General features: G+C 40.7%; 1 protein-coding gene across 5 annotated transcripts in view; it reads left to right on the top strand.

Moving 5' to 3' along the window:
- The window catches only part of LOC149231552 (uncharacterized), a 146762-nt gene that overhangs the window by 21572 nt on the left and 99865 nt on the right, over window positions 1–25325 (top strand). For all 5 annotated transcript variants that reach the window (XM_089379240.1, XM_089379241.1, XM_089379242.1 and 2 more), the window contains one exon: window positions 18370–18679. In XM_089379240.1, the coding sequence (XP_089235366.1) occupies window positions 18370–18679 (310 nt within the window). The remainder of the gene's footprint in view (window positions 1–18369; window positions 18680–25325) is intronic.

The following is a 25325-nucleotide window of genomic DNA, read 5'->3' as shown; positions in this document are numbered from 1 at the left end:
ATAAGGAGGAAGAGAGCCAAGTGGGCTGACATGTTGATTCAGGAGGCCCAAGCATGTTGAAGCGCCTAGCTTTGTGTTCATGAAGAGCAAGCAGCCACAGAGGTGCATCGGGTATATGGCACTGATGGGAGAGTTGTTAGACATTGAGCCTTCTTGTTATGAGGAGGCAGCCTCTCAACAGGTTTGGTAGGATGCCACGACGGACGAATATTCCTCCATCTTTCATCATGAAGAACAATGTATAGTAGATTGTGCTACGACTAGAGGGAAAATCAATAGTATGCTCACACTAGGTGTACAAGGTGAAGCATGGAGCAGATGGGAGTGTGGAGAAGTACAAGGCCAAGGTTGTGGCCAAGGGCTTCTCACAGGTTGAGGGCATAGACTATGATGAGACATTTGCCCCAGTAACATGGTTTTCATCCATTAGGACGATTCTGGCACTTGCAACACAGATGGGGTGGAAGATCCACTAGATGGACATGAAGACAACATTCCTTGATGGAGTTGTTGAAGAGGAGATTTATATGGAGCAGCGAGAGGGGTTTGAGTAGTTCAGTAGAGACACACATGTGCAAGCTAAAGCAAGCTCTTTATATGGGTTGAAGCAAGCTCTTTATATGGGTTGAAGCAAGCTCTGAGAGCATGGTACACTCATATTGATAACTACCTTCGAGGATTGGGCTTCACTAAGAGTGAGGTGGATCCCAACTTGTATTACATCATGGTTGGAGGGCTTCCATTCATTCTAGTGCTCTATGTTGACGATCTTATATTGACTAGAGTAGATAGCTTGATTCAGGATTGCAAGGAAAACCTTGCAAGGGAGTTTGAGATGAAGGACATAGGGCTTATGCAGTATTTTCTTGGATTGGAGGTTTGGTAGGGTAATGGTGAGATCTTCTTGGGATAGGGCAAGTACACGCAGGATATTCTCAAGAGGTTTCATATGCAAGATTGCAAGTCCATTGCCACGCCTCTAGTCACAAACTAGAGGAAGGTGGATGCTAGCAGAGCAGAGCAAGTAGATTCTACATTATACATCTTGCTCATTGCATTGTTGATGTATCTAGTCAGCACACAGCTTGATATTTGTTTTCACTAAACCAGCTGAGTCAGTTTAGGATGGAATTGATTAGAGTTCACTAGGTTGCTACAAAGCATGTTTTGAGGTATCTCAAGGGAACAACAGATTATGGATTATGTTACAGACAGGTTGATGGAGTGAGGCTTGAGGGCTTCACAAATGTAGATTGGGCAGGGTGCTCCATGGATCGAAAGAGTACTTAATGTTGCATCTTCAACATTGGGTCAACAGTTGTTTCCTAGTTTAGCAGGAAGTAGAGATCAGTTGCCCTCAGATCAACAAAGGCCGGGTACATGGCTTCTAGTTTGGTAGTGTGCGAAGCTATCTAGATGATGAAATTGTTTGTAGGACTTTTCAGACAAGGGATGGAGCCTATTGTGATACATTGTGACAATTAAAGTTGCATTAAGCTCTTTGAGAATCCAGTTCTTTGTGATCACTCCAAGCATATTGAGATCATTGTTTTAAAAACCATTTTTAAAAACCGGTTACCGGTCTAACCGGCCGGTTAGCAAGCCCGCCGGTCTAAACCGGCCAAAAAACCCGATTTAAATGTTGATTTCTCCATTTTTTTGCCCTAACCGGTGAAAACTAGTTGGTTTAGGACGGAACCGGTCGGTTTAGGACGGAACCGGCCGGTTTAGGACGGAACCGGCCGGTTCTGTCCTAAACCGGCCGGTTTTAGGCACACCCACCATAAAGTTAAAAAAACATATTTTTGACTGTGTTTGAGGGGTTTTGGGGGGGAACTAAGGGTGTTTCAACCCTAACAATGTTGGCAATTAATGGTAATGTTAAATTCTTAAAGTAAAAGTGACATTTCCTTTAATTTTCATTTTCATCCTTTTACTTAAACTTTTAACATTACCATGAAATGACTCAGGATGTTTGAGAGTGGTTTCGACCTCATTGGATTTCATATGGAGAAACTAGAATTTTAGATTTCACTCAAAATTCAGCAGACTTAATGGTTTTCAGGATTTCATGGTTTGGGGGTAAACAATAAATGCAATTAGAGCTCCAAATGATGAGAAAAACTCCTGATCTAGATCCCATTGTGTTGGACGATATTGATCCAACATCAGAATGGGTGGAGGAGACTGAAGAACCTGTGTTTGAGGCTGATTTTGATATCGACATGGCTTTGGCAGGGGATGAAACAGATTATGTGGTGGCATCAGAACCAGGATCAATAGCGGCATCAAGGAAAGGCAAAGAACCAATGGAAGGCACTAGTCATGCGGGTCGACAAACTCGTGCTTCCATTAGGTCCACTTCTATTGTCATTGGTGGCATTGATACTGAGGTTGCAGATCAGGCTGAGGCATCCTCAGACTCTGAACCAGATGATGTCTATGTAGCTCCTGATGATGATTTTGTGTCTAGTAGTGGTGATGAACTTGATGATTGATCATGTGTACACTGTAGACTTGTAGTAGGCCAATGGCCTCATAACTTGCAGCATTGTTTTTGGACTTTATAGGCCATTTAGAGCCTCATTTCTTATGTATTTTGCTATTTTGTTGATGATATGTATTGCACTTGGTGCCATTTTGATATATTCACCTTTACATGGTATATAAATGAGCAAACTTTGCATATTTTGTCTCTATTGGCTTGGAATCATGGTTTTACATCTTAAAAATAGTTTTGTTTCATTAAAAATTAATTATTTAATGTATTTTTTTAAAACCGGTTCGTTTAGACCAAACCAGTCCCGGTTAGACCGGTTCCGGTCGGTAAACCGGTTCATTAGGTGGACCAGTCCGGTCACCGGTTCCGGTTTTAAAAACATTGATTGAGATCATGTATCATCATCTTAGAGATTGTGTGCAGGAAGGGATAGTGTGTTAATTTGGCAGTTCAGTGACAAATTCCAACCATTTGACTAAATTCCTCTTTCTGAGAGGACCAAAATTGACTTTTGAAGCACTCAATTTGGACAAGGAAAAATATATTTTTGATGATGAAACCCACATTGGCACATTTGTTCAGGTCGGCCTAGAAGCTAAACAAGCCCTCCTCCAACGCATGTAAGTAAAGTCCTCCTCATTTGGCATCACATCAACACAACACATTCTTCTCTCTCCTCATCTAATTGGTTCTTACAGCTTAAGAATCACAGGAATCTCTCACACATGCAAAGGATAGGTGTCTCTTTTTGTTTGGCCGAATTTTAGATCTGTTTTAGGGCATTGACCAACGTTGACCAGGGGCAATTTGACTGCGATTTCTCTTGGGATTTTTCTGTTTGACTAGGCCGCATTGGAGGGCACAAAAACCAAGGAAGTTTGGGCACCTTGACTATAGATTGATTTCAGACTTTGACCGCAAGCTTCATCATTTTGCATTGACTAGGTTTCACTGCTCAAATTGGGACTATTTCGACTGAGGTTTGACCAACTAAGGAGGTCGAGTTGGAAGACCTTTGATTGAGCTCTTGGAGGACTGTTTTGACCTTTGACTGTTGACTGGTTAGGCACACATTGTTGTTGTTGACTATTGTTGACTTGGAAAAAATTGCACCAGAGTTGACTTTTGTTGACTTCTCTCTCTCTCTTGTGTCTATTTTGGATAAATTGCTTGGCATATTGACTTGATTGGATATTGGATATTGGCTAGTCAAAGTTCGACTTTGATTCTTGATGATGTACTCTCTCTGTTGAACATTTGAAGACAATCTAATAGAAGAAGAATTGTAAAGGGTTTTCCCCCTTGTGGGTTTTTTTGTAGAAATTTAATGATTTGCACCCTTGACTCAGTTTACAATTTTGCATGTTTTTATTTAGGCCCAACCCACATGTTTTGTCATGCTGATATAAATTTCAGAATGCATTTATTGCAAACATAAATAATGCTTCTACTCTTTTTCACTTTCCTAACAACTGATAATTAATGCAAAAATTAATGCAAGCATTTAACATAAGAGACATTAGTTTTTGGTCAAGCTGACCCCGGAAAAACCCCACAGCCTCTTGGGGAAAACCGGTCTTCAAAGGAGGATTTTATTGCTTGAGAAATTATTAATAAGTACATAAAAACACAATACTTATCTCCCTTTCTGCTGTAGCATTAAATGTACAAATTCTGGAAATTTGTGCCCACTGAACAAATCAGATTTTCACAGATTTTTGTGCCCAGAATTTCTGCATTTTTCCTTTGCTCAGCTCCTCGATTTCAGTGCCCAAAATTTTCCTTGATTTCTGTGCTGAAATGTTGACTGTGCTACCTCAAAATTTGTGCCAGAATGCAGTAGAACAACTCCTCGAAAAGTTGTCTCGAAATTTGTGCCTTGAATTTTGGGCATGAACAACATTGTTTCCTCCCTTGAATTTTGTGCCTCCTGCCTCAAAATTTGTGTTGAGTATTTGTTGTTGTTCCCTCGATTTTTGTGTTGTTGTTTCCTTGAAATTATGCTGCTACTCCTTGATTTTCGTGTTGTTGTTCCCTTGAAATTTGTGTTGATGCTGCTCAATTTTCATGTTGTCTCTTCCTCTTAGAAAATGAAGTTGTTGCTTGTATAGTCTCCTTGGGATTCGAGCTCCTTTCTCTTGGCTGCAAATTCTCTTCCTCTTTCAAGTTTTCTCCTTGGCCTCTCTTCTCCTCACGCTCTCCCTCACAAGTATGAAGTGAAGCATTGATTTCCCTTTTTCCACTTTTTTCTCCTTGGAAAATATTGAATCCTTAAACCTAGGATCCAATGGTTGAGACTAATTCTCTCAAATAACCCCCCTCATACATTGGCCCCATCGCTTAAAAGTCTCCTAGTACCTTTTCTAATTTTTCTCATAAACTAATTTTTCACCTTACTTTAATATTAGAAAAGTACACTTATTACTTTTCACATAAAGTCTCTTTATAAAGTGCAAGTGACTTTAATATTAGAAAAGTACATAGTACAACACTTCTAAGTACCTTTTCCCACTATGACATTAATATAACTCATAAATGTTAACAAGACAAAAGCCATTAATGTGCTCACTAGGCTAAAAGGGATAAAAGCCTAGTAACACCTCTCCTTGGTACTATTTTCAACACTCCCTCTTATCGAGGAAGGTGTTGCTCACCACTCCCATCCTGTCTGTGAAAAATACATGATTGCCTCTTGGCAATGATTTGATGAGAATGTCTGCTACCTGTTCATCAGTGGATATATACTCAAGCTTCACTGCCCCTCGCTGAACCCAGCCTCCAATGAAGTGGTACCTAATCTCTATATGTTTTGACCGGTCATGAAATACTCGATTCTCAGAGAGTTTAATACAACTCTTATTATCACAGTAAATCATAGATGGTCTCAACATATGACCAAATAAACCATAAAGCATCTTGCGAAGCTACAATGCCTCGCACTCTGTGTTGAAATTTGGTACCGGAGGACAGGTGGTTCCCTTAAGCTTTGATCTTTGGCCTAGGGAAAAGTGTCCAAAAGAATTTAATTTTTCTCCTAAAGTAACTTTATAATTTTTATAAAGTGAAATCTAATTTAAAAGTGACTTTAAGTGATAAAGTTACTAAGTCTAATTTTAAAGTGACTTTTATAAAGTCAATAAAAAATTAGAAAGGAAAAGTGACTTTGGAAATAAATGACTAAGTGGGTCTTTATTAAAGTGGGGTGAATTAAAAAATAAAAAGTGATATTTAAATGAGTATTTAATCTCAGCCTTAGATCTCAATCTATTTCAGCCATTGGATTTAGGGATCACCCAAAAGTCACTTGGATCACCCAAAAGTCACTTGGGGTTAGATTAAAGGAGGAAAAGGTCATTTCATTCTTTCATGAGCAGATTGGGAGAAGGAGAGCAAGAGAGATTTCTGAGCAGGGAGGAGAAGGAGACAACAGCTTGACACACATTCCAAGGCAGCAGTTGAGCAGATTTGTACAGCTGGTTCAACACATAGTGAAAGACAGATTTTGGCACGATTTTCGAGGAGTGGTTTGCACAAAAATCCAGGAGCAGTTTGCTGATTTTTTTGCACGCAAAACGAGGGCCGTACAATGCATTTATTGCAGTCCATACAACGCATTTAATGCTGGCTGTACAACATCATTTAATGCTGAAAGTGGGCACGAAAATCGAGGAGGCCGTACAACATTTATTGCTGTCCTGTTTGCTGTAATTTCTAGTTTGCTGTGAGGCATGGGAAAAGAGATAAGTTGTAAATTTGCTTGCTGATTTTTTGCTGAATATTTCTCACTGTGAAAAAGGCATTTTCAGAAATAAAGAAGAGCTCTCGAACTGGTTTTCCCTAAGAGTTGTAGGGGGTTTTTCCAGGGTCAAGTTGACCAAAAATCTTAGTGTTTAAATGTGTTTTAATGATTGTTTATTACTGCTGATTTTTATTTCTGCAATTTCCAGCATTCTGTAAAATTTCCAGAATTTGTGTTTTCAGCAATATTTATTTTTTCAGCTTTGTTAAATGTATGGTTATGGGAATGGACATTTAACTACATGGGAGAAATAAGGTGAAACTGAAAACCGGAGTGGGAAAACATAAATTTCTACATGGTATCGGAGCTTGAGTGCTGAAGGGCAGTTTGGGACAACAAAAGAAAAAATTACAGCGTCTGATTTTTCACTCAGAAAATTCCAGCAAGCTGATTTTTTCATAAACAACAGTTTTATCTTTACTACATTAGTGCTATTTTTCAGTTTTAGGACAACAGGATGTCATTGGGATTGAGGGTAGAGGATAGGCTGGATGGGCATACAAATTACAGCGTTTGGAAGGAGAGAATGCAAAATATCTTTGAGGAGGCAGAAGTCTGGGATATCATGGTGCATACTACACAGAACCCTGTTGTTGTGCCTACTGATGCTACTCAGTTGACAACTTATAATAAAAAGAACAAGGGTAAGAGGCTGATTCTAGACGTAATCAAAGACCATTGCATTCCTCATGTGAGAGGAAAGAGCAATGCCCATGAGATGTGGACAGCATTGTCCAATCTCTACCAGAGTACCAATGAGAACCAGAAAATGGTTCTGAAGGAGAAACTGAAAAACATTAAGATGGGTAATGATAGTGCAGCTGGATATCTCACAAAGATTACTAATGTGAGAGATGAGTTGGCAGCGATTGGAGAGGCCATTCCACCCACTGAGTTGGTGCGGATTGCAGTGAATGGCCTCCCCCATTCATGGTTGAACTTTGCTGATGGGGTTTGTGCATGTGAGACCCTTCCCACATGGGAGAGGTTTTGGGATGATTGCATTCAAACAGAGATCAGGAAATGTCAGCTTGGGGCAGCCAAACCAGTTGAGCAGGATGAGGATGTAGCACTGGTGGCATGAGGCAAGAAAGGCAAAGGGAAGAAGCAGGCTTCCACAAGTAGTGGTGGGGGCAAAGACAAAGTTAAAGGTAAATAGGGGAACACACAGAAGGACTATTCCAAGGTGAAGTGTTGGAATTGTCAAAAGACGGGACACTATGCAGTTGTGTGTCCGGAGAAGAAGAAGAAGAAGGGGAAGAACCAGGACGTGGCAGCTTTAGCAGAGATTGAGGACTTTGCAGGTCGTTTTGACCGGGATTTTGCATTCACTACGTGTGAGTCCTCTAGTGCACGATCACCTGCCACACAGGTTCAGAGGGAGCATGCTTTTCCCTCGATTAGCGGAGCATCTTCAGGTATCTGGTATGTGGACAGTGGGGCTTCACGTCACATGACAGGAGTCCGTGAGTACTTCTCAGAGCTTTCAAAGAGTGGCACTGATATAGAGGTAGTACTCGGTGATGATGGAGTTGTTAGAGCTGTCGGGGTGGGGACACTGACATTTCAGAGGGAGTCCAAACCTCCCTTGAAAGTGTCAGATGTTCTTTATGTGCCAGGGATGAGGAAGAACCTCATATCCGTCTCAGCTTTGGAGGACAGAGGATATGAGGTACTGTTCAGGGGAGGACAGGTGTTGATGTATCCCAGGGGCACTCCAGCTGATTCAACTAGAGTGATAGGTGTACGCCATGCAAAGGTGTACAAGTTTGCATTCCAGCCCCTTTTGGCATTGAGCAGTAGTACCGACAACAGAGCTAGCAGTTCTGAGCTGTGTGAGATTTGGCACCGCAGGATGGGACATATGTATCATGGAACCTTGAGGACATTGCGGGAGATCACTACAGGTGTGCCAGATTTCAGTACTGATCACTTTGATACTTGCAGAGGTTGTGCGATGGGCAAGTTTGCCAAATCCCCTTTTCCCAGCAGTGACAACAGAGCGACTAGGATACTTGATTTGATTCATTCCGATGTGAGTGGTCGGATGTCTCATGTTTCCTTGAGTGGATATGAGTACTATGTTTTATTCATTGATGATCACTCCTGGAGGACCTGGATTTATTTCTTGAAGACCAAGAGTGAGGTCTTCAAGTGGTTTCAGGAGTTCAGAGCTCTTGTGGAGACACAGATAGGTCGAAAGATAAAGTCCCTGAGGTCGGACAATGGAGGAGAGTACACCCTTGGAGAGTTTGTTGACTATTGTGTGGAGGCAGGCATTAGGAGGGAGTTCACTGTTCCTTACAACCCCCAACAGAACGGGGTTGCGGAGAGGAAGAACAGATCCATCATAAGGGCTTCCAAAGCCATGTTACATGATCAGGGGTTGCCATTGTTCTTGTGGGCAGAGGTTTGCAACACGGCTGTTTACTTGCAGAACAAGAGTCCGCATCGTTCCTTGGGGCACATGACTCCGGAGGAGGCTTTCTCTGGGAAGAAGCCTGATATTGGTCATCTTCATATCTTTGGATGCATTACATACTCCTATATACCCAAGGAGAAGAGGACCAAACTAGAGCCCAACGCAGAGAAGGGTATCTTTGTGGGCTACAATGAGACCTCAAAGGCCTTTCGGATTTACATTCCTCCACAAAGGAGAGTTGTTGTCAGACGGGATGTGAAGTTCGAGGAGGATAGGGCCTTTAGGAGGTCACGGGAGTTAGAGTATCGGGATCAGCCAGTCCCTCAGCAGCAGTTGAGTCAGTCGCAGGGATCCAGTGGGCAGGGATTAGGAGGATCCGGAGGTACATCTATGAGGATGTCAGGTCCGTCAGTGAGAAGTGGCTCGCCGAGCCAGAGGGGTGGTGCTCCGGGCAGCATGCAGAGCAGTTCACTAGGGAGTCCACTGATGGATAGTTCACACGGTACCTCAGCTTCTACAGGTTCAGGTGCAGGCATGAGGACAACAGACAGACAGTCAGGAGTTCAGGCTACTGATGGTGATGAGGAGGAGGAGTTTCATTCTCCTATGGGAGAAACATGCTCAGGGAAGAGAAAGCCCAAGTGGCTTCAGGACACCTTGAGAGATGCCACATTTGTTGCTGAGCCGAAGAGGCCGGTCAGAGAGAGTAGACCACCTGAGAGGTTTTGTAGCTATATGGCGGTGGTTACCAGCATCCTTGACTCTGAGCCTTCTAGCTATGAGGAGGCAGCTAGCCAGCAGGTCTGGAGAGAGGCCATGCAGGAGGAGTATTCTTCTATCATGAAGAATGATGTTTGGGAGGTGGTGTCGAGGCTTGAGGGAAAATCCGTGGTTACTTCCAGATGGCTTTACAAGGTAAAGCATGTTGCAGATGGTAGCATTGAGAGATTCAAAGCGAGGTTTGTGGCTAGAGGGTTCTCCTAGGTAGAGGGAGTTGATTATGAGGAGACCTTCGCTCCCGTGGCTCGATATACTTCGATCCGCTCCATTATATCGATAGCAGCAGAGATGAGTTGGAAGATCCACGAGATGGATGTGAAGACCGCATTTCTCAATGGCTTCATACAGGAGGAGGTGTACATTGAGCAATCACAGGGCTTTGAGGTGCATGGGAAGGAGTCCCATGTGTGCAGATTGAAGAAGGCCCTTTATGGTCTGAAGCAAGCTCCCAGAGCTTGGTACTCCAGGATAGATACATATTTGCAGGGGATGGGTTTCACAAAGAGTGAGGCAGATCCGAACCTTTACTTTATTTTGATTGGTGAGGAGCCTCTCATTCTGGTGCTGTATGTGGATGACTTGGTCATTACAGGTGCAGAGAGACTCATAGAGCACTGCAAGGGAGATCTTGCGACGGAGTTTGAGATGAAGGACATCGGCTTGATGCATTACTTTTTGGGCTTGGAGGTGTGGGCAGGAGGAGGGGCATTTCTTCCTGGGGCAGGGGAAGTATATTGTGGACATCCTTAGCAGATTCCACATGGAGGATTGTAGACCCATGTCGACACCGATGATCACCAACTGGAAGAAGCTTCATGCTTCGGATTCCGAGTTGGTGGATCCCACATTGTACAGGCAGCTGATTGGTTCCTTGATGTATTTGGTCAACACTAGACTAGATATCTGTTTTGCAGTCAACACGATGAGTCAGTTTATGTGTGAGCCTAGGAAGGTTCACTGGGTGGCTGCAAAACACATTTTGCGGTACTTACAGGGGACAGTGGATTATGGTCTGGACTACAGGCAGGGAGATGGAGTGAGATTGGCAAGATACACTGATTCTGATTGGGCAGGTTGTGCTTCTGATAGGAAGAGCACTTCAGGGTGCTGTTTTGGGTTGGGTTCAACAGTAGTGTCATGGTTTAGCCAGAAGCAGCAGCCAGTAGCACTGAGTTTAGCGGAAGCAGAGTATATGGCAGCCAATCTAGCTAGTTGTGAGGCTATCTGGCTTCGCAAGATGTTGTTTGGCTTATTTGGTCAGCCGTTGAGACCTTCAGTGATTTACTGTGATAATCAGAGTTGCATTAAACTCACGGAGAATCCAGTATTTCATGACAGGTAAAGCATATCGGGATCAGATATCATTTCATCAGAGACTGTTCAGAAGGGAGCTGTGAAGCTTGAGTACATTTCCACTGATGAACAATTTGCAGATATTCTTACCAAAGCCTTACCACGGGGCAACCATGTCTACTTCAGAGACAAGATGGGTGTGGTGAGGAACACCTTCCTCGGTAAGAGGGAGTGTTGAAATTTGGTACTAGAGGACAGGTGGTTCCCTTAGGCTTTGATCTTTGGCCTAGGGAAAAGTGTCCAAAAGAATTTAATTTTTCTCCTAAAGTAACTTTATAATTTTTATAAAGTTAAGTCTAATTTAAAAGTGACTTTAAGTGATAAAGTTACTAAGTCTAATTTTAAAGTGACTTTTATAAAGTCAATGAAAAATTAGAAAGGAAAAGTGACTTTGGGAATAAATGACTAAGTGGGTCTTTATTAAAGTGGGGTGAATTAAAAAATAAAAAGTGAGATTTAAATGAGCATTTAATCTCAGCTTTAGATCTCAATCTATTTCAGCCATTGGATTTAGGGATCACCCAAAAGTCACTTGGGGTTAGATTAAAGGAGGAAAAGGTCATTTCATTCTTTCATGAGCAGATTGGGAGAAGGAGAGCAAGAGAGATTTCTGAGTAGGGAGGAGAAGGAGTCAGCAGCTTGGCACACATTGCAAGGCAGCAGTTGAGCTGATTTATACAGCTGGTTTAGCACATAGTGAAAGGCAGATTTTGGCATGATTTTCGAGGAGCGGTTTGCACAAAAATCAAGGAGCAGTTTGCTGATTTTTCTGCGCGCAAAACAAGGGCCGTATAGCGCATTTATTGCAGTCCGTACAATGCATTTAATGTTGGTCGTACAGTAGCATTTAATGTTGAAAGTGGGCACAAAAATCGAGGAGGCCGTACATAATTTATTGTTGTCCTGTTTGCTGTAAATTCCAGTTTGTTGTGAGGCATGGGAAAAGAGATAAGTTGTAAATTTGCTTGCTGATTTTTTGCTGAATATTTCTCACTGTGAAAAAGGCATTTTCAGAAATAAAGAAGAGCTCTCGAATTGGTTTTCCCCACGAGTTGTAGGGGGTTCTTCCAGGGTAAAGTTGACCAAAAATCTCAGTGTTTAAATGTGTTTTAATGGCTGTTTATTACTGTTGATTTTTATTTCTGCAATTTCCAACATTCTGTAAAATTTCCAGAATTTGTGTTTTCAGCAATATTTATTTTTTCAGCTTGTTAAATGTATGGTTATGGGAAAGGACATTTAACTACATGGGAGAAATAAGGTGAAACTGAAAACCGGGGTGGCAAAGCAGAAATTTCTACACTTTGCCTGACTAGCTATCATATACTCTGCCTCTGCGTTGCGCAATGCCACTGATCTCTATTTCCTGCTGAATTATGACACCACTGCCGAGCCCAACGAGAAACAACATCTGAAAGTACTCTTCCGGGCACTGACACTGCCAGCGCAATTTGAGTCTGTGCAACCAATCAATCTGACTCCATCACATTTGACATAGTTCAGACCATAATCCACTGTGCCCTCTAAGTACCTCAACACATGTTTTGTAGCCACCCAGTGTCCTCTCTTGGGCTCCATCATAAACTGACTCAATGTGTTGTCTGCAAAATAAATATCTGCCTTAGTGTTGACCAAAGACATCAATGAACCGATCAACTGTCGATACAAAGTTGGGTTTCCCAACTCGGAATCTGAAGCATGCAACTTCTTCCAGTTGGTGATCATAGGAGTACCCATAGGCCTGCAATCATCCATACGAAATCTCCTCAAGATATCACTTGTATACCTTCCCTGGCTGACGAAGATATGCCTATCCTCCTGCCAAACCTCCAACCGTAGAAAGTAATGCATCAACCCCATATCAGTCATATCAAACTCTGAAGCAAGATCTCTCTTGTAGTGCTGGATGAGTTTGTAACTTTGTCCTCCACTGTAATAAACAAGTCATCCAAATATAGAACCAGAATGAGTGGATCGTCACCTACCAAGATAAAATATAGGTCTGGATTTGCATCACTCTTCTGGAAACCCATTTGTTGCAAATAGGCATCTATTTTCTCGTACCATGCCCTTAGTGTCTGCTCCAGTGCATACCTGGCTTTCTTCAGCCTACAAACATGAGACTCCCTCCCATGCAACTCAAAGCCCTTAGGCTACTCAATGTACACCACCTCTTGTATAACACCATTGAGAAATTCGGTCTTCACATCCATTTGGTGAATCATCCATCCCTTCTCAGCTGCTATAGATATAACTGCTCTAATGGGAGTATAACGAGCAACCAGTGCAAAGGTCTCCTCATAGTCAACTCCCTCTACCCGTGAGAACCCCCACGCCACAAACCGAGCTTTGAACTTCTCCACACTGCCATCCACAACATGTTTGATCTTGTACAACCACCTGGAAGTCACCATTGACTTCCCCTTAGGACATGGCACTACCTCCAAGACATCATTCTTCATGATAGAGGCATACTCCTCCACCATGGCATCCCTCCAGAGGCCTCCTCAAAACTAGCTGGTTCTATCTCCATAACATTTGCCACAAAGCCACCCAACCTCTCTGGTGGTCTGCTCTCCCTCACTGACCTCTTGGGTCTCCCTAATGCGTCTTGAGCCTTCTTCAGGGTCTCCCGAAGCCATCTTGACTTCCTCTTCCCTGTAGTAGTCTCCTGTGGTGGTATAGGAAGGCTCTACTATGACCAATGGAGATCCTGAACTTTGAGATACTGTGCCTGATGAGCCTGCACTAGGTGGCCTGAACCAAGCGAACCTGTACTCTATGAACCTGTCACCCCTGAAGAAGGTGAACCTCCTAATCCTGATGTACCACCTGATGCTCCTGAAACTTGTAATGTGGCCCCCTATTGAGGAGCCTGTTCCTCTACCTAATCAACTTCCCAAGACCTCCTCAAAACCCTCTCCTCCTCAAATGTCACATCCCTCATCTCTGTGGAAGTATACTCACCCCCATTGTCTGATCTCAACACCCTGATCTTCCTCCCTGTCTGGTTCTCCACAAGAGCCTTAAACTCTTGGAATCTCTGGAAGACCTCATCCTTGCTATTTAGAAAGAAAATCTAGGTCTTCTTGGAGTGGTCATCAATGAAGGTCACATAATACTCATATCCACCCAATGAAACATGGGACATAGGACCACATACATCAGAATGAATCAAATCAAGGATACCTGCAACTTTGCTGTCACTGCTTGGGAAAGGTGTCTTGGTTTACTTTCCTAAAGCACACCCCCTGTAGACATCATGATGCTTTGTGCGGAAGTCAGGCAAACCTGTAACCATCTCCCTCAACATCTTGAAAGCTCCATGGTGCAAGTGGGCCATCCTCCTATGCCATAGCTCACATAACTCATTGCTATTGGTTCTGCGCTACCATAGCTTGAAGAGGCTAAAACATTAGTCTGTATAGTCTCCCACTACGAGCACCAATCACATGAGCAGACTCAATACTGGATCCTCTGGGATTTATCAACACTTGTCCCTTTCAAACAGTACCTCAAATCCCCTATCCTCCAAGTTAGAGACTAATATCAAACTCTTCTTCAACTTTGGAACATAAAGAATATCTATCACCTTCAAAGGAGGTAATGACTCCCTATGAAATGAAACTATTCCCATATGTTAATTTTAGATAACAATGGTATGTTTTCTACTTATCACAATTTACTTCAATGTTCTTTTAGTAGCCCAATGACAATTTCCAATTATTTCTAGTAGCAATCACATTAACTTAATCATATTGACAGTAAATGCAGATAGAACATAAAAACATACGCAGAAAACAAGCCAAGACAAGAGGACACCAGATTTGGCAGATGCTAGGAAAAAAAACCCCAATGTGGGGAAAACCCTTTGATTGAAATCTTCTTCTTATTATTCAATAGTTCAGCAAAGAGAGAGAGTACACAGATCAAATTCACTTGCCCAATACACAGTCAAAACAACTCTGTCAAAATCAACAGTCAATAGAAGTCAACTTTAGCCCTAACGAGAAAGTTAACGTTGGTCAAATTAGCAACAAAACTTCTTCTCTCTAGCTCGTTCAAAGGTAGTCAACTCGTCCTCCAAGAAGGGTCAAAGTCAACCCAAAACAATACACCCAACCCTATTCAAACTCGGTCAGACTTCAGCCAATGTTGCGGTCAAACAGGCCTGCAGTCAACACAGGTCAAACTACCCCAAATGCCTCGATTTATGTGCCAACAAGTACGACCTCAAGAAATCGGAATTCTTCCCAAGAAAACACAATCAAATTCGGTCAAACTAGCCTTGGTCAACGCTGGTTTGCAATCTGGAATTTCGACCTGCACTTTGTCTCTAAAATTTTCGGCCTCCTTCCCACACGTGAGAGAGAGAGAGAGAGAAGATCCCAAGCTATATGAACCAATCTGAAGTGGAAAGAGAGAAGGATGTGTGAGTGAGTGATGTCCAAATGAGAGAGGTCAGTCCTATTTATACATATTTGATGAGGGTGAAAGGACACATCTATTGGGCTTCATGAGCCTACATTACGCTGAGGCCGACCTTTAACAATTTGTGCATGCGAGAGAATAAATTCAAAATTCCACTTCTGCTTGTCCGAATGAGATGATCTTTATATCAATCATGGACCTCTCAAAAAGAGGAATCCAATGCAATAATCATCTCCATCATATGAGTTGTCCCAAGGTGGAATTTGGCCCTAGTTTCCAATTTTAATACTCCCTCTCAATTAGGGAGAATTCCACTCGCCAATCCATTTGTCATCATTATGCCATCATGTCACCATGTACCATCTCTGTCATCACTGCTCTGCTTTGTTGAACCATGAAGTAATAATGAAGAAGTGACCGACGGTGAGTCACAAGACCTTACCACTCTCCACTAACAAAAGTCAGTCCTTAATCCCAAATCAAGTTGTTGAACACCATGCATCCTAGTCATAGGGTGTATGGTAGTACACGATGCGTCCATCGGTAGTGCTATGGTCCCTAACCACTTTTCGCAACTCATTGGCCAGATGAGAGGTACTTCCCATGAGTCCCGAACTCCATGGGTAGAATGTGTGCTGGGGCACCAACAGGAGAAGGTGAACCACTCATCTTGCTCATATGCCATAGGAGAAGGTGAACCACTCATCCTATGCATATGTCAATCGTTGGGGAAGGTGAACCACTCACCCTACACACGTCAACCATCATGGGGTATCTCAAGGGAAGGTGAACCACTCACCCTGTATCTAGCCCACCAATAGGAGAAGGTGAACCACTCACCCTATGGTCGCTCATAGCTCCAAGAAGTACCCCAAGCCCCAAGAGCTCCTAGAGCTCAATGTCCAACTCATATGGGACCCTCATAGGAGGATCTTTCCACGACTCCAAGTCTCCCTTGGAAGGTTAAGAATTTGACCTTCCCCAAAGGCTTCATGAGAATGTCTGCGACCTGCTCATCTTGTTGATTCGAGATAGCATCGGATGTGCTCTAACCACGAAATTTGGTGGAGAGGTTGGGGCACATGAGATCTCCAATACCCAGAAAGGGTTTGGGCAGATTCTAAACAGTTTGAGAAATATTAAAATAATTAATATTTTTAATGGAGTCCTTAAGTCTAAACTTAGGGAAATTAAAATATTAATGTGGATTAATATAAAATTGTGTTAGAATGGTCCAAAAGACATGGATCAAGCCAGATCTAATCTTAGTCATTGATGAGGGACTTAATCTCGGCTGTTGATATGTCAACGAGAAAAGTATAAGAGGAGGCTTGAGGGTCACTTGGAGAGTACACCAGATAATCAGTCATTCTATTCTCTAGAGCGAGGTTTGCTAAGAGAGATAGAATCAGTGATCGGAGTTTCAGATAAGGGGCAGTGAGTACAGAGAGACAGATAGGCAGAGATAGTGCCGGGAGATCAACGCAGGAGCTAGAGAGAGTGGCACAGTAGCAGCCAGGGCTCTCGCAGGGCCACGCAGAGGCAGCAAGGAGCTGCACAATGCTTCAAAGAGGCCAACATTGCTGACACAGAGGGCCAGAAGGCTGACGCAGGGCCTCCTGAGGTTGACGCAGACCCATTCAGGGTGACGTAGGGCCGACGCTGGGCAGAGAGAGGCTGACGCAGTCCAGAAAGGCAGACGCTGGGGTTTCTGGGGCAGATTGGAGTTGAGGAGCTGCCAGGGGGTTTATCCGGGGTTTCAGCCAGGACATTTGTCTCAGACTGAGAGGTACTACTGCCAAGGGCATTCTCTGTTGGGTAAACCATATTTGGCACCCATATTGTACCCTGAAATTGCTTAATAAGAAAACCCTCAGATAGCTGCACCGGTTTTCCCGTATTGGGTTTTTTTCCGGGGACATTGGTCCAAAAATAACAATGTCATTTCGTGTGCGTGTTTCTATTTCCTTCAGTTGATGACCTGTAATATGTTGAGCATGCACTAATGTTTATTTTCAGTATTTACATTGTAATTAACTTGTTAAGTAACAGAACAAGTAGGTAGGAATAAATCAGTAAAGTGCATGGAGGGTTTCTAACTGGTAGACTTAGAAACTTCAACATGGTATCAGAGCGTGGTTGCATATCACAGGAGCACTGAGGACATTAGCCGAGCGGAGCAATAGCAACAAAAAACAGTTGTCTCAAGCGACAAAAGCTATTCCTAGCAGAGCAGCAACAAGGGAAGGGTGATGCAGTGCCTATGTCATCAAGGGTGAGCCAGGAAGAGGCAGCGCAGAGGCCAAGGGAAGCAAAGGGAGGCTCACGCAGAGGGCCAGAGGGCTATGACACAGTTGGTTGAGGAGGCTGAGTTGCTAGTGCCAGGATTGCGCAATGCCTAGGAGCTCTCACCTTCAAGTTGTTGGGGTTTAGGAGGTTGTGGGAAAGTTGCAGAGTGGAGTTGGTTGTAGTTAGAACAGTACCTGACAGGGCAAGGCCAAGGAGGAGGGAGTTGCTACCGAGGGTTTCTAGCCGAGAATTCTGGATCAGTGGTGCAGTTGCACAGACGATAAAAAATGATCACATTTGTATTTTTTTTAAAGTTTTTTTTCCAGACCCTCAGTGATATATTTGCGGACACAGTGTTTGCAACATTGTTATAGACTCTGGAGGACTTTTTGGATCTGCGCTACCGAGTAGTTCTTCCATTTTCATAAGTAACATCCAATTATTATGGTCTAGAAATGATCCTGTTAGTATGTATGGGTATGATTATTGCTGAAATGATTTAATTTGGTTTACATTTCGAGATAGTATAACTTGACAGTTTGCTCAGGACTCTTATAATATGGAATCGGCAATTCTAAATTAAAAACTAATTTGTGTTTTTGATTCTGTCCATGTGTACTTGAGGATGCATAAACCAGATTATGAAACTATCCTCTTTGAACTGTTTTTGGTTCCAAGGATTAAGAGAATATAACTGGGTTAATATTTCCTTTTATTTGTCTTGTGACAAATTTTAATTTGTTTTTCCAACCTGCATGTTCTAATACAATGGGAAACATTTTGATGCTTAAACAGATGATGGACACAGATGCCATGATAGATGCTTTGCGTGAAGATTTAGATACAAGTGGAATTCCTGACAAGAATGTTCCTCAATGGAAAAGGAACAATATTGAAAAAGAGGTACATCTTCCCAGTTATGGTGTTTCACCGATTGAATTATCAAGGCACTTGCATGAACTTTTGGAGAGAAGACGAGAAGAGCAGATAGAAGAACTAAAGGCTAATTTGAAAAATGCACAAGAAAAACTTCTTGCAAAAGAAATGGAGCTTTCTTGGTGGAAGGAGCGTGCTTTAAAACTTTTGAAGCAATCTGACTTGCCAGGTAAAGATTCTCCTCTTTGAAATTGCAACCTGCCATATTAGATTTTTAGTACTGTAGTTATTGGTTCTATGGTTACAAATCCCTTATATGAAAAGTTATATTTTCAAGCATTGTGGAAGATTATTCTACCATTTTCCCAATACTGGGAGTTTCTTTTCTGAGACGTTCATCAGAGGTTTAACTACTCAAAACTGGGTTGATAGCTCCTGTTTATGCTTGCCCATGGTGGCTAACAGATGTGCTGATCAAGGCTTTACAACTATATTTCTCCTTTTATCTGTATAAAACTGGTATCAATTTGAGCTTCTATTTCTTTTGAACTTATGCTTGTTCTCTTTACTATTTATAGTGCCTGTGCACTCCCCCTTGTAAGTGAATTACTTATACCATATTTTGTTTTTACATTTGATAAGTACTTTGCCAAATTCTTATTTTTTTCTTTTATGCTATGTCTTTATTAATTATTATAGCATTGAAGCATGGTAAAGACCTGGGTCTCTAAATCTCCTTTTTCTCCAGATATTCACCTCTTAGAATTCCTTTCCAAGGAAGTGGACAACTCTGTCCTCCAAGATTCCTCATTCTGGGTTATATGCAGTGGTCTTTATTGTAAAAGCCTTTGGAAGCTGCATGTTACTTGCATAAATTAAATTATGGTACCTACTCGTCATCTCCCCATATATTCCATAGATTTATTAATGAACAGGAGTCCAAAGTACCGTGGACCCAAATGATCAATAGTTGTTAATAAAAGATAGTGCCATGCTAACTACACTGTATATTTTGAATTGAGATTACAAAGATGAACAGGAAAACACCTTGACAGACTCTGGGTTCTAGGACGTGAGGAGCTAATTAAAGTTGTTAATGAAAGATCGTGATATACTACTGCAATATCTATATGGTGAATGAAGATTAAAAATATAAACAGCCGAACACCCTGACAGACTCTCGGTACTAGAACTTGATGATTTATTTCCTCCTGTTTAGTATATATCATAGTTGTCCACTTGTTTTCTCTTAATTGTATTTAAAATTTGATGGTTAATTTTTAAATGACTACTTAAAAATACTAATTGCCATGCTGGGGTTTAAAAAGTTCATCTTACAGGATTATATCTTTCTATGTATCCAAGCTGCAAGAAGTAGAAGCTCAATGACTCTAAAATCTCTATCCCTTGCAATCAGTTTTCATTCCATGGAAACAGTTAAATATCGAAATATCTAAGTGCATTTTCGGTCCTGTGTATCCAAGCTACATGTTTTCAAAGTGATATACCTTATATCCCATTGTTCTTCCAGATTTAGCCTGTCATGATACATTTGTCAACATTGGTGAATCACAGCTTCTATCATGCAATGTAGTTTTCAAAGTGTGAGAAACATGGAGTTACAGAGGGAGAAAATTTTCCCCTTAAAATTGCCAGTCTACCCATCTCATTTATACCATATAGTTTGGTTTTCTCAACTGGTTGAAGTGCTCCAATGTGTTATGGGAAAATGCAGATGGACAGCTTTGAATGTCAATAGAGGGCTTGCTGTTAAGTTGTGAATTTGGTTTATTTGGAGTTAAGTTCTGAAATCCAAATGTGAATAGAGGATTTGCTGTTAAGCTGTGAGTTTTCAAATGCAAACTTTCAAGCCACCTCTGATGCCAGATGCAAGACAGAAGAATTTTCTTTCTCTTTGCTGTTAGGAAGAGAATTAGCTCTAGAAATTGCATTGCTATAGCTGCAACCTGCAGCACTTTCCTTGTTTTAGTATTTCTCCAGCTAATGAATTTCTTTTGCCCCATTGTGACCAAAATTGCATTTTTCTTCATTGCCCATACCCTGCATTTTGTCTTTGAAGTTGCATTCTTGAAGATGCTTGTTGAAAGGCTAAATTAACAGTGATGAAGAACATTGAGAAGAAGCCTAATAATGTTTCTAGGACTAATTCCAGCGAAAGAACAAAGATTGTTAAGCATGAATGTGTAGCAAAAGAATAACTGCAAGTCGTTGAAAATGGATAGAGTGCATAGGAGAAGAAGAATGTTCTTTTCTACAACTATTGCAAGCATAGAGGACATTCCAAGGATGAATGTTTGATGCTACACCAAACAAGTGCCAGAAGTAACTACAACAAAGCAAGGAGAGAAGGAGATATCAATACATGATGCTACAATGGGAGGCAATTTGTTGATGACAGTTGCACAACATGCAAGTCATCGTTCTTCTTTAAAGTCCAGATCAAGAAGCAGTAATTGATATTAGCAGCTAGTGATATTTTTATCCCAGAAGCAATAATAAAGAAGCATAACTTACCTACAGTTGTGCATCTTGAATCCTGATTCCTACTATGGGTTGGCTCAACGGCAACAAGGATCTGCATGTCCAGTGCAATGCAAATTGAAGTTTGCCATCTCAGCAGACTATATATGTAGATGAAGTGGACTTCAATGTTGTTCCATTGGATGTGTGGGGTTTGTTGTCGCGCGGATTGGCACGACAACCCTCAGACCGGGGGCTGTCACTCTGATCCCCGGTCCCTCCGTTTAAGCCTGTCTCCAGCGGCTAAGGGGTGTAGTCCCTGTGAGATGAAGAGACCAACTGTCGACCAGTTGGTTTGGGAGACACGAGACACGATTAAGATAAGCACTAAAATGATTTGATTAGTTAGCAGACCAGTGCCTTAAGAGATTGTGTTTAAAACGATTACTTATTAAATGATACAAAAATATGGACCATGAACAGCAATCATCTATCATCAGCTAAATCACAATACTCTTAGAATGACCAAAACGATATCCAGCAATTGAGAATTCTCAGAAAATGAATGTTTTAAACCACCACGAATCATAAACCATTAACCAGATATCAATTTCGCATCTCGTCTTGAAAATTTAGATCTCAGCATGAAAGATATGACAATTCCCGAAGATAACTGGATCAATTTTTTTTTTTTTTTTAAATAAAATAAAATAAAATCTAAAAATGAAATCTAAAGCTAAACCCAATCCTAAAAAAAAAATCTAAGTTAAAATTTTAAACTTAAAATCTGATAAAAAAAGATCTAATTATATAAAAAACTAATCCTAAAAAATTACAAATAAAACTTTTTATTTTTCAGATTTTTATTATTATATATATATATATATATATATTTTATATATTATAGAAATGAAAATTTAAAAATCTAAAAAAATTATAAAATTCCAAATTTAAAATCTATTCTAAATCTAAATAAAACAAAACCTAAACTAATTATCTAAATAACTCTTTTCAAAAAAAAGGAAAAAAGAACTAAACTATTAAATCTAAAAAAAAGCTAAGACTTAATAAATGAAACCAAACAAAAACAAGTCGTATTTCCTTTTGCCCCTCTTTTTTTTTTTTATTTTAATTTTTCATAAAACTAAAACTAACAAATGTAAAAAAAAGAAAAGCCTAAGTTAAAAATAAAAGGGCGAAAAAAATAAAAAAAATTCGACTGATAAACTCAGACGTAAAATGTGAGAGGTTTCACGCTACAGGTTCCAAGACCAAAGATTAACCCCGTGAAGCCAAAAATCGGAAAGCAGAAGGCGATAAAAGGATCGAAGGCAGGGGTCTGAGATTTTTTTTTGTAGATTGATAACTGCAGGGAAATGAGACGCACGTACCTGCTAGCGCGCAGAGCTTGACTGTCGGTGATTACTTGGCGACTGAAACTTAAAACGTGCTGCAACTTGAGGCAAATCCACGGTTTGATGAATGCCAGAAACGCAGGTAAGAGAAAATATGGTGGTACGCAGAGCCTCTCGGATGTTCTCCAAAGGATACGTTTAGATTGCAGAACTGTGCAATACGAATCCAGAACCCTGACGGCGAGGAAGTGAAAAATCGCTGCTTCTTTTGGAGGATTTCAAGCTAGTCGTGATAATCACGTCTTGCAAAAACTGCTCAGATCAAAAATGCATGAGACGCACTGCACAATTACGTTGTTTCTTTCAGAACCGTCCTTCCAGAGAGAAATTAATGCGTGAGAAGTGTTTACTGTAGTTTAGCGATGCTTGGAACAGCTAATGCTTGTAGCAGAATGACAATAATGATTTACATCCAGCACAAAATTTTCAAATTTTTCCCGCTCCAGAAACCTTGAAAAATTTCTAGATTTGGTGTACCTGTAATCTGCAAAGAGGGGAGAGAAACCGCAACATAACATATGCATAAACAAAATTTGAAACCCTAGATTAATTTAATAAATGTACAGACTTGGCCCCTTACAGCCATATTTAAACAATAGGCACAGAAATATTTCAGAATATCAGGTAATGCTTCAGAAATCTCTCATATAAACCAGAGAAGAAACTCTTAATGATTAACCCGGGGCCAAAATCAGCTAGGCTCTGCAAAGAAAAGCCTGTGGGAGTCGGCTGGTTCAGCCTAGAACTTCCCCAAACGCCCACCAATATCCTTCACCTAAAGATTTCCTGCACATCTCAAGCAACCATCAATAAAGAGAGCAAGAATGCTGCTAGATCTCAGGAAATAATGGAGATACCTGCCATTATTTCAGAGACCCTAACAACACTCAAACCCTAGCAAGTGAACAAGATACCTGTGCTCACAATACTCTGAAAAACAAGATATTATTAATGGCTGAAAACTGAAATATGCAGAAAAATAAGCATCTCACAGCAATTCCAGAGAGTAACACCAGCAAGATTTGGACCCCAAAGTCTTCTTTTATTAACCAGAAATCAGTTTACAAGAGAGCTTTTTCAGTATAGACTCACAGATCGAATGAATCTGAAATGACCACCTAAGACTCTATATAAAGGAAATGATTCCAACGGCTAGTTCGAATGATCCATGCAGAAATGATCTCGACCGTTGATGAGGATCAAGACATCTCTTGATCTCATCCGTCGATTTATTCAATTAATTTTTTATTATTTTTTTTTAAATTTTTTAAATTTTTTTTTTTTTTTTTTTAAATTTTTTAAATTTTTAAATTTTTTTATTATTTTTTATTTATTTCATTTTTTAAATTTTTTAATTTTTTAGTTTTTATTTATTTTATTATTTTATTTCATTTTTTAAATGGATCATCGAACTAAACTTTTGGAAACATCACCTAGGACCTAGGACTTTAGGACTCACGAGGGGATTTAAAACATTTTTCGACCCTCAAGACACATTACATCATGACTTTTGCAACTTACATTTCAAGGGGACAAGCCCACTTAACACAGACCCTCATAAATCACCCAGTTCTGCGACACAACTATAATCTAGCAGATTAACACACTAGGATTCTCCTAAAGTTCTAATGACAAAATCCATCCCGGCTTTGGGGTCAGGTTTGAAGGAAAACTCTGCCGATCCATGGATCGGTGAGACGAAAAACCTTCCGGGACATAGATTATCATAGAAAGTTAGGTCCACCTAGGCAATTTTACATACATGACTCTGATCTGCTTAGATTATTTACAATTCATACATGCAGACTGGGTTTACAATTGAAATGATCAAGCTGCTGATGACTGTAGGCTGGCACGGACACGCTGATCAGGTGCTGCCCCTTTTTGCAAAGAAAAAGGGGGTGCACTGCATGGGTAGTTGACCAGTAGAGGTCAACAGGGTTTTCTTTTTGGAAATCCATACCTATGGGATAATGATGCTCATTGCTGTCTATGGATGACACATAAAACAGTACTAACTTGTCAAGGATAGCCAAGCTAACTCAATGACACCATAGACAGATCCAACACTCTTAATTCTTGTTTCAGTTACTAAAGCCTAGATGTTGATTTTTGGGTAGCTGCGGGAAGTATTCCCCAGCTACACAAGTTAACAAAAGAAAAATTCAAAATTAAATTAAAAGAAAGAAAATTTAATTTGCAATGAGATGCATCTCTTGGGCATCCTAATATCACTATAAAAATACACTTGAACTTCTCATTTACTCACTCACTCATCACACACATTTTTCTCTCTCATACATGGGGAGTAATCTGAGAAAGAGGCTGGAGTTTCCAAGGAGTCGAATTTTTGGGATGGTCAATATTTGATCAGTTGAATTTTGTAAGTGTAATTACTCAATGATGTTCAAGAGTGTGTTAAAGTAATATCATATATCATTGGAAGTAATTATCAATTGCAAAAAGTTGTGCTTGTCTAATTAGCACTAGAAAATCAAAAAGGTATCTGAGCTTTGGTGGAGAAAGACATCAACAGAGTGTTATATTTTTGGGGTTATTACAGTCTTTATGTACAACACATTTACTTTTACTCCTACTTAAATTTATGCAAAAACTGCATAAGTTATGGGGGACAGTAATACCTTGTAAATATGTTTAATTTCTGAAATATAAAAACGTTTTGCATATTTAATTGTTACTTCTACCTAAAGTTATGCAAAGAATTGCATAACTTATGAAGGAAGAATTTAACAAAGTCAATCACTATGTGGGTGGATTATAGCCTAATCCCAATGGAGTAAAATACAAATTTTAATATGAGGAAAGACTTAACCTCTGAGTAAATGGTTAGAGAATATGTGTGGGGTGAATAGTGACATAGATCCACTAGTGTTCATAAGAAATTAACCTAGGAGATTTAAAGGGCATCTCAGAGGATTCTCCCAGGATCGAATATAAACTCAGCAAGAGTGATTTGTG

This window comes from Pinus tabuliformis, chromosome J (genome assembly GCF_031772625.1).
Source record: "Pinus tabuliformis cultivar Carrire ecotype Pingquan chromosome J, CPIR1, whole genome shotgun sequence".
NCBI classification, from domain to species: domain Eukaryota; kingdom Viridiplantae; phylum Streptophyta; class Pinopsida; order Pinales; family Pinaceae; genus Pinus; species Pinus tabuliformis.
The sequence above is the reverse complement of the archived record's forward strand: the minus strand, read 5'-3'. Positions and strand labels throughout refer to the sequence as shown.